General features: G+C 41.6%; 1 protein-coding gene across 3 annotated transcripts in view; it reads right to left on the reverse strand.

The window, feature by feature from the left end:
- Positions 1 to 13,622, reverse strand: part of LOC311140825 (diacylglycerol kinase beta-like) — a 59,936-nt gene extending 46,314 nt beyond the window's left edge. For 2 of the 3 annotated variants that reach the window (XM_084176068.1, XM_084176070.1), the window contains exons 1-6: positions 13,237 to 13,622; positions 7,883 to 8,006; positions 3,985 to 4,061; positions 3,335 to 3,482; positions 2,507 to 2,656; positions 696 to 745 (exon numbers count right to left, since the gene is read on the reverse strand). In XM_084176068.1, coding sequence (XP_084032194.1) covers positions 696 to 745; positions 2,507 to 2,656; positions 3,335 to 3,482; positions 3,985 to 4,061; positions 7,883 to 7,952 — 495 coding nt within the window. In that variant the 5' untranslated portion in view covers positions 7,953 to 8,006; positions 13,237 to 13,622. Of the gene's footprint in view, positions 1 to 695; positions 746 to 2,506; positions 2,657 to 3,334; positions 3,483 to 3,580; positions 3,668 to 3,984; positions 4,062 to 7,882; positions 8,007 to 13,236 lie in introns of those variants that run through there. The other variant, XM_084176069.1, reaches the window with a different exon arrangement.
- Between the last annotated feature and the right edge of the window lie 1,967 nt (positions 13,623 to 15,589).

Genomic DNA, 15,589 nt, shown 5'->3' on the forward strand with positions numbered 1-15,589 from the left:
TAGAGTGCTTGTGCAATGTTACTTTAGATTATATAGTACAAAATATTCTAAATTTCCATATGTCATGGTTAGAATGACTAAGATTCAGATTTCCAGAAGGTCCTCTATTGCAGAATTGTATTTATAGTACATTAGGTACCTATTATGTACCATTGTACACAGCATCATCACGGACAACTTTAGCATTTTAGCTAATCAGCAACCTTGCAACTACTTACTACTTTTTAGCTACTTTGCAAATAGAAGCATGTTAGCTAACCCTTCCCCTAACTCCTAACCCTAACCTTAACCCTTAACCCCTAACCCTAACCCCTAGCCTAGCTAATGATAGCAACCTAGCTAATTGGAATTCGTAACATATCATACGTATTGCAAATTTGTAACATATTGTACGAATTGTAATTCGCAACATATCATATGAAACAAATTAATACATACCATACGAAACGTAACATATCATACTAAATGGAGTGACCTGGATTTCCATTTACTATGTTAAGTCTACCCTTGAGTCCAGGTTGCAGCACCAATAATTCTTCAGTACAGTAAATAACGTGGCGTGTATTGGACAGAACCATACATGGCTCTGGTATAGGCTTTAGCAAATAACAAAGATGATGTTTCATGTAAGGCTGTGTTCATATAATTTGTTTGGCATATTTTTTGAATACGTATGAAGAAGGAAGAATTATTACCGAACTATCCAGAGACCCATTCCCATCAGTATCATAGAGACGAAACATAACTGTAGAGAAAGAGATCAAACATTTATGAGTTTCAATTGTTGTTTGAGATGCAATTAATGTCATTGAGACACATTTTTACTACCAATTTTGTTTCATGAAGGCACTTTACTATGTTGAAGAACAAAAACTTCCTTCAGCTATTGCACTCCCATCAATTCAAAGCAATGTTTCCCCTCATAAAAGTGTTCTTAGCATCTCAGAGTTGAAGTCTTATGGGTTCCTCCACTAGCCTCCAGCCACCACTCAACACCATCACCATGGAAACAGACAGCTCCCTCACCAGAACAGTGATTGGCTATCCAATACAAGAGTGACACACACACACAAACCCCAGTCCTATAGTAATATAATCGTGACAACACTCTCCTCTGCCCCAAGTAATTTACATAATAATGGTTAGTCCCTATGCGTGGATAAAGTGTTTTTAGCCCAGTCTCAGCGTGATGCTACCCCCTCCCCCAATCTCAGTAGTGGTGCGGCTCATGACAAACCCAGCTGGATTGAGGAGGGTGAGCCGGTGAGTTCACTAAGGACTCGAAGAGGGGGGTTGTTGATTTCATATGGGGTTGACGTCAAGCTGCTGTTTGTCAGACCCTAATGAGGAGCTAATTGACAGCTTCCTGCTGTGGTGCGGTCAGGTCGGTCCTTTGGGGCCGGAGGAAGGGGAAGTGAGGTAGATGCCTGGAGGATTGGGAACTCTGCTGGAGCTGGGAAGGTGTTTGTGGTGGTGATCCAACGTTGCCACAGAAAGGTGATGGTGTGTGTAGAGATGGGAGGAATGGCATTCAGTCGAGTTACTCAAAAAAAGCATAGAGCCAAGTTGTCTAACCCTATGAACCTACAGTATAAAGACTATTATTTATCGTTAGACCTCATCACCTCACCTCTTCAAAGCTGACGTAGGACTAGTTGCAACAACAATAACTGAATCCACTGTAGTGACATAGGATATATTTCCTCAATCATACAGAACCAAGGGAATTTAGCTTGCTACTGATGATGATCAATACTCACTTTTTAGATGTTTCTCTTTTTGCCATGCATTCCCTGACTGTGCACAACGTATGTAGACCTACAGATATAGTAGCTAAAATGAATGTACTGTAAGTGTAAATTGAAACCAGTAATTCTTAGAAGAACCAGCAGAGGGCCCTGTTTAGCTCCACAAGACATCAGTGAGGCTAGACGGAAGGAGGGGTAGGGTGGGCAGAGTGGGATTCTCTCTACAAGGAGAGATACTGTAGCATCCAAGGCTAAACCAATGATGTGCTCCCTGGGCCAGACCAGCTAAATTATTAACACACTTTATGCTTAATGAACAGCTCTGCTCTTCAATTATTCAGCAGTTGGATGAGAATTATAAGAACACATAAAAAGTCTGATGTTCAATTATCTAATATAATCTCATGAATAAATAAGTACACATCTAAAGTTTAAGTAGAATAAAGAGATACCATGGCAACGCTAATAAGGTCTTTCAGTAAACATAATGATTCAAGTAGACTACTGTGAAAAGGCTAGCCTGCTACTCCTGCTTAGGTAATGGGAAATATAGACCAGTGTATTGGGATGAAGCTCTATCTCGTTTGGCTATGAGTGTTTGTATCTAGGGTACACAAATGTCATTATTCTCATGGATAAAACACAAAATAACATTGTTGTTCTGGAAAGCCTAATTCTGCATTATAGCCAAAGGAGCTCCAGTATATTCCCCTTTTAGAGGAAACACACAGATATACTGTACAATCATTAGTACTCACACTCCAGTTTGTCCTCGGGTCGGCCACCCTCCAGCAGTGAGAGGTAGCAGACGATGTCCTTCAGTTGAACCATACCTAGAGGTCTGGGCAGAGTCCTGGGTAGAGTGGGCACCTTCAGAGGGGTCGAGTTCCCTTTGATCAGCTTGAGGCCTGCAGAGAGAAGAAGGCCAGGGAAGAAGGTCAAAATGTAGGCCGGTTATGATCATTGCTGAGCTTATGCATCTAATGTCAACCTCAAACTGTCTTTCAAACTGTCTACCAATAAATCAAAAATTAATGTTGTGAAATTGATTACAGATGTTATATAGGTATAGTTTTTGCCAATACAATAGTAAATGTTGACTAGACAGCACCGTTTTAGTTTATGATGATTGTACTTAGTACCTCAGGACACGTACAGTTTGGACATTTTGTGAAAAAGTACAAGCTGATGCTACATACACTGCACTCAATGACTTGCCTGCAAGCTACAGTCCACAACAACAAGGCAATCTGGGGTGGTCTGATGACAGAGTTAACAATACTGAACCAATTACAACAGCATCACCCAGTGAACATGCTCTTTGTGGTAAGAGTAAAAACTAAAGCAGACCTAAACAGCTCTAGGCTTTTATTTGATGTTAGAGAAATTGTTTGTCTGCTGCTGAGGTCATAGAATTTCTATGCCTTCTTGATCTGTTCATTTGGGTTTGTCTGAAGTGAAGGTACAATGGTCCTAAGGGCAAAGTAGCTTTAAAAATTAAGCAACAGCGCACACAGACAATCTAAAGGCTACTTTGCTCCTTAGGGACACCATATGAAGGTTATAGCTAAAGTGCAGGGTCTTACCAGTAACTCTGGGCTTGTCTATGGAAGAGGGGCTGGGTTTTGGTCCCTTGTTACTGAATGATAAGAAGAGGTGTTGACAGAACTCCTCTGCCAGCTCGCTCTCCAGAAACGTCTGCATGAAGACCTTGAAGCCTTCAAAGTCAATCTCCTGAAACAAGACACAGAACATGATCCTGGTGTGTATAATTCTTATGAGGGAAGCTTTGATTACCATATCATGTCTGGGAGAACATGAAATTACATTACCTGATTGAGTATGTCCTGCTTCTATGCAGCATTGAATAAAGACATTGGGCATCAATACATCAAACCTCCAAAAAGTACATTAGTCATATCCTGTAAAGCATACAAATAACCATGGTGTGACATTTTCGGCATCCCCACTATAACCAAAGTAAGTAGTGGACCTCTTACTTTCAAATGACAAAACCAAACAAAGATATATTGGTCTGAGGTGACTATAGACCAATACCATCGTTGAATGTTGTTGATATCAAAATAACCAAGAATTGGTAGCAAGTCTGAAGTGATGGTAGTGTTCTACATTATGAAGAAGCCTCAAAGTAGTTCTACAACGGTTCATGCAATACTAATGATGCCACATCACTACCAGAACAGTCAGAACAGTGTCTTATGGAAAGAAAGACTACCTCCTCTGGGTTATATTTCGCCAACACTCCATCTCCATGGAACTCCTGCAGCACATCTTTCAGCTTCTTGGTTGAGTCTAAAAGAAAAACATTCAGCACATGTTATAACCATAAAGGCTTCCAATTAAATAGCAATTGATATCATCATGTCTGTGGAGGGCGATCCCACTGCGGGATCTCATCCAATTATCTCTAAACTTGGAGTTAGAGTGCAAAAGGTCCAGTCTACAGTTCAGGAGGATTTAGATCTGACACCCATCTAAATCACAGGAGGAATCACCAGACTCTGGAACGGGTAGCAGGTTAGACTCCTCTGCCTGGTCCGTTTGGTCTGGTTCCTGTCAACGTCTCAAACTATGGGAGTTTAGCCCAGGAGTGTCCTGGCAGGACTGGTCCATTGGGCTCCTGGTGTACACATTGTTTTATTATATTATTCCAGCTGTTCCATTATGATATTTGTAGCTTCTGGAGCAACAAGACTAGATTTGGAAGGATGACCACGCGAGACCATGATACGTGTGACTGAGTGCCAGTGTGATAAACCCACCAAAAATACGTTAAAAAGTATTAACTCATGCACCGTTTTCTTATCACTCCTCTACATGGTCAAAAAACGGTAATGTTATCCTAATACTAACACTTCAAAGGAAATGACTTAGCGTAGGTTACTTTAGGCCAAAATGCATGTCACATCATAGTTCTTTTACACAGCACCTGGGAAAATACAAACCGCAATGTCTCTGTGCAAAAAAATCAATTCTAATAATCGTCTCTGATTATGAAATCATAACTGCAGTGAAGTAGACTGTAGAGTACTGGTGCTCATGCAGTATGCGAAGTGAGGAAAGTGTGCAATAGAGCTCACTTCACTTTTTAATGAGAAGAGGGTGGTGGTGGGGGGGTAAAGTGTGCTGGGGGGACTAAAAAGGAGGGAGAGGTGGAAACAGCGGAAGGTTCTTTGTTGCAGTTCAGAGAATGGGATATTTTATAACCTGTCGCTGCACAGGGAGCACAATGACTAGCTCTGAGCCCATCGAAACACAATTATCCAAATCTTTCTATTACACACTCACCCTCACTCTTTATTTCCATCTCATTTCCCTTCGGTCCCACACCCTGTCTCTTCTCAGACCTTCAGACATTATAGTGAACCTGGAGTTGAGTTGCTAATAAAAGCCTCTCTCAATTCAACCCAATATGCAATTCAATTCCACAATGCTTTATTAACACAACTATACATAACAGTAAACACTGCCGAAGATGAAAAATCGATCCCAATCAGAGACAGTAAAGAGAGGCGGGAGAGCTGCTTACAGTCGGCGAAACAATGTTGTCACAATGCGTAGAGCAATTAACGAGAGAGATGTCAAAGTGAAACGCTTTGCCTGCAGAAGAGATCCCAAGCAAAAAGCATTAATTATTTAGATTTGGACTGAAGTCTGTTAATATCTAATAAAATAACCACCAGTTAAGATGCTATATACACTACTGTTCAAAAGTTTGGGGTCATTTAGAAATGTCCTTGTTTTCCATGAAAACATACATGAAATGAGTTTGAATAGGAAATATAGCAAAATGCATAGGAAATGTAGTCATTGACAAGGTTAGAAATAATGATTTTTAATAGAAATAATAATTGTGTCCTTCAAACTTTGCTTTCGTCAAAGAATCCTCCATTTGCAGCAAATACAGCCTTGCAGACCTTTGGCATTCTAGTTGTCAATTTGTTGAGGTAATCTGAAGAGATTTCACCCCATGCTTCCTGAAGCACCTCCCACAAATTGGATTGGCTTGATGGGCACTTCTTACGGTCAAGCTGCTCCCACAACAGCTCAATAGGGTTGAGATCCGGTGACTGTACTGGCCACTCCATTATAGACAGAATACCAGCTGACTGCTTCTACCCTAAATAGTTCTTGCATAGTTTGGAGCTGTGCTTTGGGTCATTGTCCTGTTGTAGGAGGAAATTGGCTCCAATCAAGCGCCGTCCACAGGGTATGGTATGGTGTTAAAAATTGAGTGATAGCCTTTCTTCTTCAAGATCCCTTTTACCCTGTACAAATCTCCCACTTTATCACCACCAAAGCAGACCATCACATTGCCTCCATCATGCTTGACAGATGGCATCAAGCACATTTGGTCTGCGTCTCACAAATGTTCTTCTTTGTGATCCGAAGACCTCAAACTTCGATTCGTCTGTCCATAACACTTTTTTCCAATCTTCCTCTGTCCAGTGTCTGTGTTCTTTTGCCCATCTTAATCTTTTATTTTTATTGGCCAGTCTGAGATATGGCTTTTTCTTTGCAACTCTGCCTAGAAGGTCAGCATCCCGGAGTCGCCTCTTCACTGTTGACGTTGAGACTGGTGTTTTGTTGTACTATTTAATGAAGCTGCCAGTTGAGGACCTGTGAGGCGTCTGTTTCTCAAACTAGACACTCTAATGTATTTGTCCTCTTGCTCAGTTGTGCACCGGGACCTCCCACTCCTCTTTCTATTCTGATTAGAGCCAGTTTGCGCTGTTCTGTGAAGGGAGTAGTACACAGCGTTGTATGAGATCTTCAGTTTCTTGGCAATTTCTCGCATGGAATAGCCTTCAATTCTCAGAACAAGAATTGACTGACGAGTTTCAGAAGAAAGTTATTTGTTTCTGGCCATTTATATTCTGTAATTGAACCCACAATTGCTGATGCTCCAGATACTCAACTAGTCTCAAGAAGGCCCGTTTTATTGCTTCTTTAATCAGCACAACAGTTTCCAGCTGTGCTAACATAATTGCAAAAGGGTTTTCTAATGGCCTTTTAAAATGATAAACTTTGATTAGCAAACACAACGTGCCATTGGAACACAGGACTGATGGTTGCTGATAATGGGCCTCTGTACGCCTATGTAGATATTCCATTAAAAATCAGCCGTTTCCAGCTACAATTGCCATTTACAACATTAACAATGTCTACACTGTATTTCTGATCAATTTTATGTTATTTTAATGGTCAAAAAATTTGCTTTTCTTTTGAAAACAAGGACATTTCTAAGTGACCCCAAATTAGCTCTGTTGTTTTATTATCCTCTACTATACTGGGATGAAGTTCTTCTTGTTGTGGTTATGTTGGAAGTCTTTTGAGATTCCTTCCTTTCCGAAAAATTTTTAAAAACCAAAATAGAATAAATACTGAAAATAATAATGCTGTTAAACCTAATTGTTACCCTGGAAACAACCAATGCAAGAAAGGCTTTAGTGTATTTCACTATTCCCACTAGTGCTGAATTCAAAGGCAAAACTTGCACAGTCAAATATTTTATTTACGAAAACCTGATTCCTTGCAGTAGCGTTCTTGAAAATAACTTCAAGATGTCCATAACTCTCTATGGCCCACAGGGGAAGCTGTTGTGTTATGATTAATACTTTTTTAACATAAACAGCACCAGGGCACCAGACAGATGTCATGCTTGAGCTGGTATGCTGCAAAATCAGCAAGGGGCTCCAATAACAGATTACAGACATACGGATGATTCCAAGTCATCAGAGAAAGAGGGGGTTTTGTACTGTTTGAGCTTTACACCAAATCAAGTTTGATTAGGCTGTGTTTCATAACGCAGTGGCAGTGCATGGAGATATTCTCTGCTTTGCTCTGATGCAGTCACCATTACAGTAACTGGGCTCTGTTGTCCTGCCATAGCCAAGCAGTAGGAAAATCTCTCTCTGTATGAGGTGGATTAGGACAAACTGCTGAGATGGGCTCTACAGTAGTTTACTAATACAGTGTCACGTTTTATACCTGACTAGATTCAATTTTCAATGAAGTTTAGACTTGATTGTGAGCGTAAAGTGACGGTGTACGTGCACGCACACACACACCACACACACCACTCACACACACTGTCACAGACACAGACTTACATTGAGCATACTCCTGCAGAAGGGAGAATTCAGCTGGGGTCAGAGTGACCCACTTGTCCTGGTTGGTCATTGTGATGAGTCCTCTTCTCCCTCACATCCCCAAACTATCAGCCCACAGTCCACTCTGTGGAACAGAACATATATAAACATGTTAAATTATTAGGCCTCTTTCATTATAGTCTCTTGTGGCAGACTGTTAACAGAAAGAGATTTGGTTTGGCTTCCAACATTCATTCCATCATCACTGGTCATAAAATTGCACAACATGATTGTATATTGATCCTCACATCATTACATTGCTGTAGTATAGTATAGTATAGCATAGTTTAGCAGAAACCAAGAAATGCTGTATGTCCATCTGCAACCAAAAAGTATATCAGTCTGTCAGTCAATTAGACAATGAGGCTGGGGACTTGTTTGATTCATAATACTTACTGAACCACCTAATGAATGCATTTTTCATGCTATCATAAGTATTTCATCAGACAAGTATATTACTCTTAGTATGACTGACAGCCAAGCTAATGCTATCGTGTCCTATCCAGCACTATGTACTATAGCTAGCTAACAATTTGCTAACTGGCATGTCAATATCCAACATGAATTTACCAACTCACTGCATTATTTGACGTCTGTCCTACTTACAGATGTAGGATCTTAATTTGATTTCCTGCAATGCAGGACATTTAAAACATGTAGTGTATTTGAAGTTTAAAAAAGGCTTCTGAAGTTTGAAATTTCCACGTTGACTTTATTTTCCCTTACGGCAAATGTATCAACCCCTACAAAAATATCCATTAATTATAATCCACATCATAATTCACATTTCCTGTTGCTGCAGTATTATTTCCCTGCTTTAGCAAACTGGCTCAAATGAAGCTTCTACAGCTGTCCCTATGACAACATTTAGCTTATGCGTAAAGAAGAATTTATGACAGACAGTATAAGGGACATATAAGATTTTGAGTCATGATTGTTCAGGACTGCTGCATGTCCTGTTTACAACAACAGAATGATGGGCCGGCTGCCAGGGGACAGCCAGCTGGCATCACTGATTATGGGCAATGCCATGGTGACAGAAGATTGGACAGTGTCAGAAAAGAGGGGATGTGATGCCACTTTTCCCTTGTAGTAGACCCCCTCCCACACACACACACACACACACACACACACACACACACACACACACACACACACACACACACACACACACAAACACACAACACACACACACACACACACACACACACACACACACACACACACACACACACACTCAATGGGTTAGCACAATACAAGATATGTTTAATGTAAACTTAATCTGTACTACATTGTAACTAATGTAACTACTGGGAAGGGTTCAAAAAGCATTACACATTTATGTAAGGAGAAATAAATAATGTGTGAGTGTTTTGGGGTTGTCGGTTGCTACAGTATATAGCCTAGAGTATTGTGTTCTGTGGACTACTGAAGCTGAATGTATTGTGTTCTGTGGACTACTGAAGCTGAATGTATTGTGTTCTGTGGACTACTGAAGCTGAATGTATTGTGTTCTGTGGACTACTGAAGCTGAATGTTCCGCTCCCCCCTCCTCTCTTAACGCACCTGTGTTTGTCTCAGAGTCTGCTTCCTTCCTTTCTGACCCAAATCCTTCTGACCAATTACAAAACCTCACAGCAACAAGTGCATGCAACAGTACTTTACCACCTCAGTTTACAACTATTTCCTAATGAAAGAGCTGGCATGGAATCATCCGTGTGTGTGTGTGTGTACTAGCAAGCGTGCATGCGTGTGTGTGTGCATGTGTGTGTCTGCGCATATATGTGTATCTGTGTATGGGCGTAGTTTGTACGTGGATGTCCTGAACATACCCATAGTAAACACACATTTCTAACCTTAAGGAACCCCTGTGACACTTGAATTGGCACATACAGCCTTATTCTAAAATTGATTAAATTACATTTTTTCCTCAGCAATCTACACACAATACCCCATAATAACAAAGCGAAAACAGGTTTTTAGAAATTGTTGCACAGACCCTTTGCTATCAGGTGCATCCTGTTTCCATTGATCATCCTGTGGTCCTCTGTAGCTCAGCTGGTAGAGCACGGCGCTTGTAACGCCAAGGTAGTGGGTTCGATCCCCGGGACCACCCATACACAAAAAAATGTATGCACGCATGACTGTAAGTCGCTTTGGATAAAAGCGTCTGCTAAATGGCATATTATTATTATTATTATCCTTGAGATGTTTCCTTGATTGGAGTCCACTTGTGGTAAATTGAATTGATTGAACATGATTTGGAAAGGCACACACCTATCTATATAAGGTCACACAGTTGCATGTCAGAGCAAAAAGCAAGCCATGAGGTCGAAGGAATTGTCGAGACAGGATTGTGTCGAGGCACAGATCTGGGGAAGGGTACCAAAAAATGTCTGCAGCATTGAAGGTCCCAAAGAACACAGTGGCCTCCATCATTTCCTTCATATCAGATTTGCACCTGTGTTACCTGGGCTTCCTGTGTGTCAAGATGACCCTACAACACGTGCAGATTGGAGTCCAATTGAATACTTTTCACAGTACATTGACAACAAGGTCTTTGAAGATTTGGCAACATACACAAATCAAAGAGAGCTGCAAATCAAAGGAGTGTGCATGAACACCACGCCACAAGAAATAAAAATCTTCTTGGGCATTTCAGTCCACATGGCCTGCCTTGGCTATCCCAGAATTAAAATGTTTTGGGCCAACAAAACTAAAGTGCCAGTCATAAGTAGCAAAATGACTAGGGATAGATTCTTCAGGATAAGAAATTCCCTCAAGATTGTCAATGACCTGGCTGTAACAGAGGAAACAAAGAAGGCAGATATTCTTTGGAAAGTCAGGCCAATACTCGATCGTGTGCGCCAAGGCTGTCTCAGCCTTGCAAAGCCAGAAAGGGTCTGCATTGATGAGCAAATCATCCCATTCACAGGCCGTTGTCCAGTCAGGCAATATGTTCCCGGCAAGCCAAACCCTACTGGCCTAAAGGTCTTTGTCCTTGCATCCCCAAATGGTCTGATGCTTGATTTTGAAGTCTACCAAGGGAAGAATACCTTTACAGTCCAAAGGTTAGGAGTTGGAGCTGCAGCAGTTCTACGCATGGTTGAATCTGTTCCAACAGGAAGCCACATATTCGACAACAAACCAGTGCTCATGGCATCCACTGTACATGGGAAAGACCCAGAAGACATCTGTACCAGATGGTCCCAGAAAGAAAAGCACCTGGTCCAGGTTAAAAGACCAGCAGTAATTAAGCAGTATAATGATAACATGGGTGGCGTAGATCTTTGTGATCGCATGCTTAGCTTCTATCGTATGTCAAGCAGGACCAAGAAGTGGACATCGCGCGTGATCAGTCACTTCTTTGATGTTGCCATCACCAACTCCTGGATACAATACCAGTCTGACAGCAAAGCTCTGCACAGACCATCCAAGAACACACATCAGTACCTGGACTTCAAACTACTCCTAGCTGAGGAGCTGTTGTAGAGTCCGGAACTGGAAAACAGCTGTGAAGAGAGTGAGGATGAGTATGAGCCACCATCTAAAATGAGGATCCCACAACCAGAGCCATCTGTGCGCAGACTAGGAGCCATGCACATGCCTGAGATGATGGATACCAAGCATGCAGAAAGATGCAGAAATAAGGGCTGCAAGAGCAAGACGTACATGAGATGTACCAAATGCAAGATGTTCCTCTGCATTACCAAAAAGAGAAATTGCTTCCAGGACTTTCACCACTAACAAAGAAAATACTAAGAACAAAATGAAGAGTGAAGGAAAAAGCTAGATTTGATTCAGTTTGACAGAAGGAAAAAATCCAAAATAAATCTGTTACACATTAGTTATATGTTCATTGTTCAAATAACACTGAAAGGATTCAAGGGGACCAATCAAAGGATATGGACATAACAAAGTGTTAAGCTTTAATAGTAAAGCTATCCTTGCGAAATGTAAGGAAAAGGATTCAAGAATGATTCATGTGTATTGTATAATCAAAATGTCTGTATTCTTGGATAATAATCAATCTACAGCCCAAAATGTATGTATTCTTAGTTCATAAAAACTCTGTAATCTGTAAGAACTCTGTAAAAATTTGTATCTACCAAATGTGTCTCTTTTCGTACTCAAATGATCCTGCTGTCCACTACAGTGGACATGCTGTAAAATAAAAAATTAAAATTAAAATTAAAATGTGGAAATTGTAGGATGCTTTTTTTAACCCTAAACAGTTATTGAATCACAAAAAATATGATTAGGAAAAACAATATTTTCCTTGGTTCTCAGGAGGATGATGCAACTGTACAGTATAGACAGATGACTAAAGAAGAATATACTGTACATCTCTGAAATACATTCAGTATCTGTGGCTAAATAGACCATAATGTGGTGGCGTGTATGCATTATGATGCTATTTAGACTGTGCAAAATCACAGAAGTCAATCAAATTGCTCTAGGCATTGGTACTCCCTCCCATAAACTTTGATCTATTACTTGTGTGACAAATACATACCCCTACTCTGCAATCCCTCTCTGGGACTCATACTTATTGCTATCATAAATACTAGTTGTTATATTTGTCTTGTAATACACATTTACAATCCATTCCTAATGAGTGTTAGATATAAAGGAAAGCAAAATGCTCAAAATGATTCTCATTCTCTATTGTTTATAACCCGCATACATTAGAGGAGGCTGGTGAGATGAGTTATAGGAGGACAGGCTCATTGTAATGGCTGGAATGGAATCAATGGAACGGTATTAAACACATAAAACATTTGGAAACCACGTTGTACTCCATTCCATTTAATTCATTCCATTCCATTACAATGAGCCCGTCCTCCTATAGCTCCTCCCACCAGCCTCCACTGGTATACATACAGTATAATGTACATATCCTCCGCATAATGCAACAACAGTAGCACAACAGTATTTCAACCCTTTAGCAAATTTCTCAATGCTGCGAGTCTAATTCCACAAGCAGTGTAGTGTATCTGTAGTAGCAGCATTGTGACACTGATAGGCTTGATTCATTTCCAGTGGAGCAACAGCAGGTTATCAAACACTTTAGCTCTCCTCCTCTCTCTCAATCTTTGTATCTATCAATGAATTCATCGGCAATATCTCACCCGGTAGAGGACTCTACTGCAAGAGACACCAGCGATGCAACTAGAGAGTAGCTGACACTACACATATATATAATATACCCACTACATTACACACACATTACATACACACTTGCATACAGTCAATGAACAAGCTCTATTTGTACCACAACAAACAATAGAATGCAGTATCAACATGATCCTCACCTGCTGGATAGCCAAGGCAAACTGCCAGGAGCAGGGAGTAGTCTTCCAGTCAGATGTTTATAGATGACGCTTACACACTCTCACACACACGCATCTTGCTCTCTCTCACACGCTCACATTCAAATACATACACACTCACTCACATCATGTCCCCGCTGAATGTACTGGAGGAGAGCGTAGAGGGTTTGTCATCAGATGGTGTGTGTGTTTGTGAGTGAGTGTGTATGTGTGGCTGTGTGTGTATGTGAGTGTTAGACCCCCCCTATCTGCTGTGTGTGTGTAAGAGTATGCGTGTGTGTTTGTGTGTGTGTGTGTGTGTAAGTGTGTGTTTGTTCAGAAGCAGTCAGTGATCGAGGATAGAAACTCCAATAGAAAAAGGGGGAGTGTGTGTGTGTGTGCGAGAGGGAGAGAGAGTGATAGAAAGCACAGAACGATCCTCCGCTTGTCCGCAATGGTAATCAGTTCCCGTACTCACTGCTTACGTCACCCTTCTCCCTCCTCTCTTCCTCTTTCTGCTCCCCCTCTATTCCCTCGTGAGGCTGATGTCCTGAGCTCCCGCTCTCTCTCTCCCTCTCTCTCTCCCTCTCTCTATCCCTCCCTCTCTCCCTCTCTCTCTCTCCTTCTCTCTCTCCCTCACTCGCTCTCCCTCTCTCTCTCCCTCTCTCTCTCCCTCTCTCTCCCTTTCTCTCTCCCTCTCTCGCCCGCTCTCTCTCTCTCTTCCTCACTCTTTCTCCCACTCTCTCTCTCTCCCGCGCTCTCTCTCTCCCGCTTTCACTCTCCCTCGCTCTCTCTCTCTCTTCCGCTTTCTCGCTCCTGTTGCCGTGGCACGTGTCACCATTAGCATTCAGCAGGCAGGTGTTAACCGCGGCGACGTGTGGGAATACCTCTTGATTGAACTGATGGGATGTGAAAGGGGCAGGGGCCGGGGGTCTAGGGGAGGGGGTGTCGTGTTCAACAGACATGAATCAGGAGTAATATTCTCTCATCACTGTGCTGCTGCAGCTATGGAGAGCTATTGGACAGCAGCCCAAGGCCAATTTCATTCAGAATCAATAGGAAAAAGGATAGGCAGGGTCCTTGACATTTTAGATACTTCAAATACAGTACATGTTTTCTATGGCTTTAGCTGAAATGCAATGGAAAAAGACTGGAGCGCTATAATATTATGATATTATAGTTTGACGACACACGTGTTCACCAAGGAAGCACACATCATATGAATACAATAATAGCTATAGCTGAAAAGCAGTGATATTATTTCTACTCATACAGTATGTACAACTTGCTGCTGTTATGTACCAGCCTTACAAAAGAGAGAACATGTCGGACAAAACACTATGCCTCCCAGCAGTCTACTCTGCTATTTGGACCAAAGCTAATACCCACCAATTCATTTAACAGCCCTGGATTATACATAGTCAGCTCTCTATTGCCCCCTACACCTTTCACACAACCTCCCAAATAATGGCTGTCTCATTTGACACTAAGGTCTCAGTGACACGAATGATCTGTTTAGTGTGTTATCATACTATTGGTGTGTCTTGGCAGTGTCTTCGGCCGTGCCGGCTGTAGCACGAAGCGAGCTAACTAGCCGTTTTTTCGAACAGTCAGAGTCAACACAGTAGCCATTGTGTGCCGGGTGTAGCACGAAGCTAGCTAGCTAGCCGTTCTTCAAACAAAGTCAACACAGTGGCCATTGCTAGCTACCCAACACGTCCAGCTAACTGTACTGTAGTAGCTAAATACAATATACTTGTCCTAGCTAGCCAACGTTTAATCATTGCTGCGTCATGAAAGGAACTTGACACAGACACGAATGATCTGTTTAGTGTGTTATCACACTATTGGTGGTTTGTTGTGACCAAGTGTTTGTGCTAAACTGTGTGTTACTGGATGCTAGCATGCTAGTTAGCTAGTTAACACACTATTGGTGGTTTGTTGTGACCAAGTGTTGGTGCTAAACTGTGTGTTAAACTGTGTGTTATTGGATGCTAGCATGCTAGTTAGCTATGGTGTCATAGTTAGCTAGCTGAATAAAGTGGGTTGAGTCTATTCCTTTAAACATTGAACCGCTGTGGTTCACAACAATTCTGATTTCTAAAGGTGGAAGTTGGGAGAGTTTTTGTTCAGGTGGTTCAGTGAAACAATTTTAGTTTCTGAGGTAGAAGTTTTTGGTGAGGGAGGCCCTGCTCTCTCCTCTCCCAGATGCTTAGCTCATTTCATTCCGATCTCCTCTGCATTTTTGTAGCCATTTGCTACAGCCTGTCAACTATGCCTCTGCCTATCCCTGTTCTCTCCTCTCTGCACAGGCTACACAAACGCACCACACCGCGCGGCTGCTGCCTCTCTAACC

The sequence above is a fragment of the Coregonus lavaretus genome (assembly GCF_964263955.1).
Source record: "Coregonus lavaretus genome assembly, chromosome: 13".
NCBI classification, from domain to species: domain Eukaryota; kingdom Metazoa; phylum Chordata; class Actinopteri; order Salmoniformes; family Salmonidae; genus Coregonus; species Coregonus lavaretus.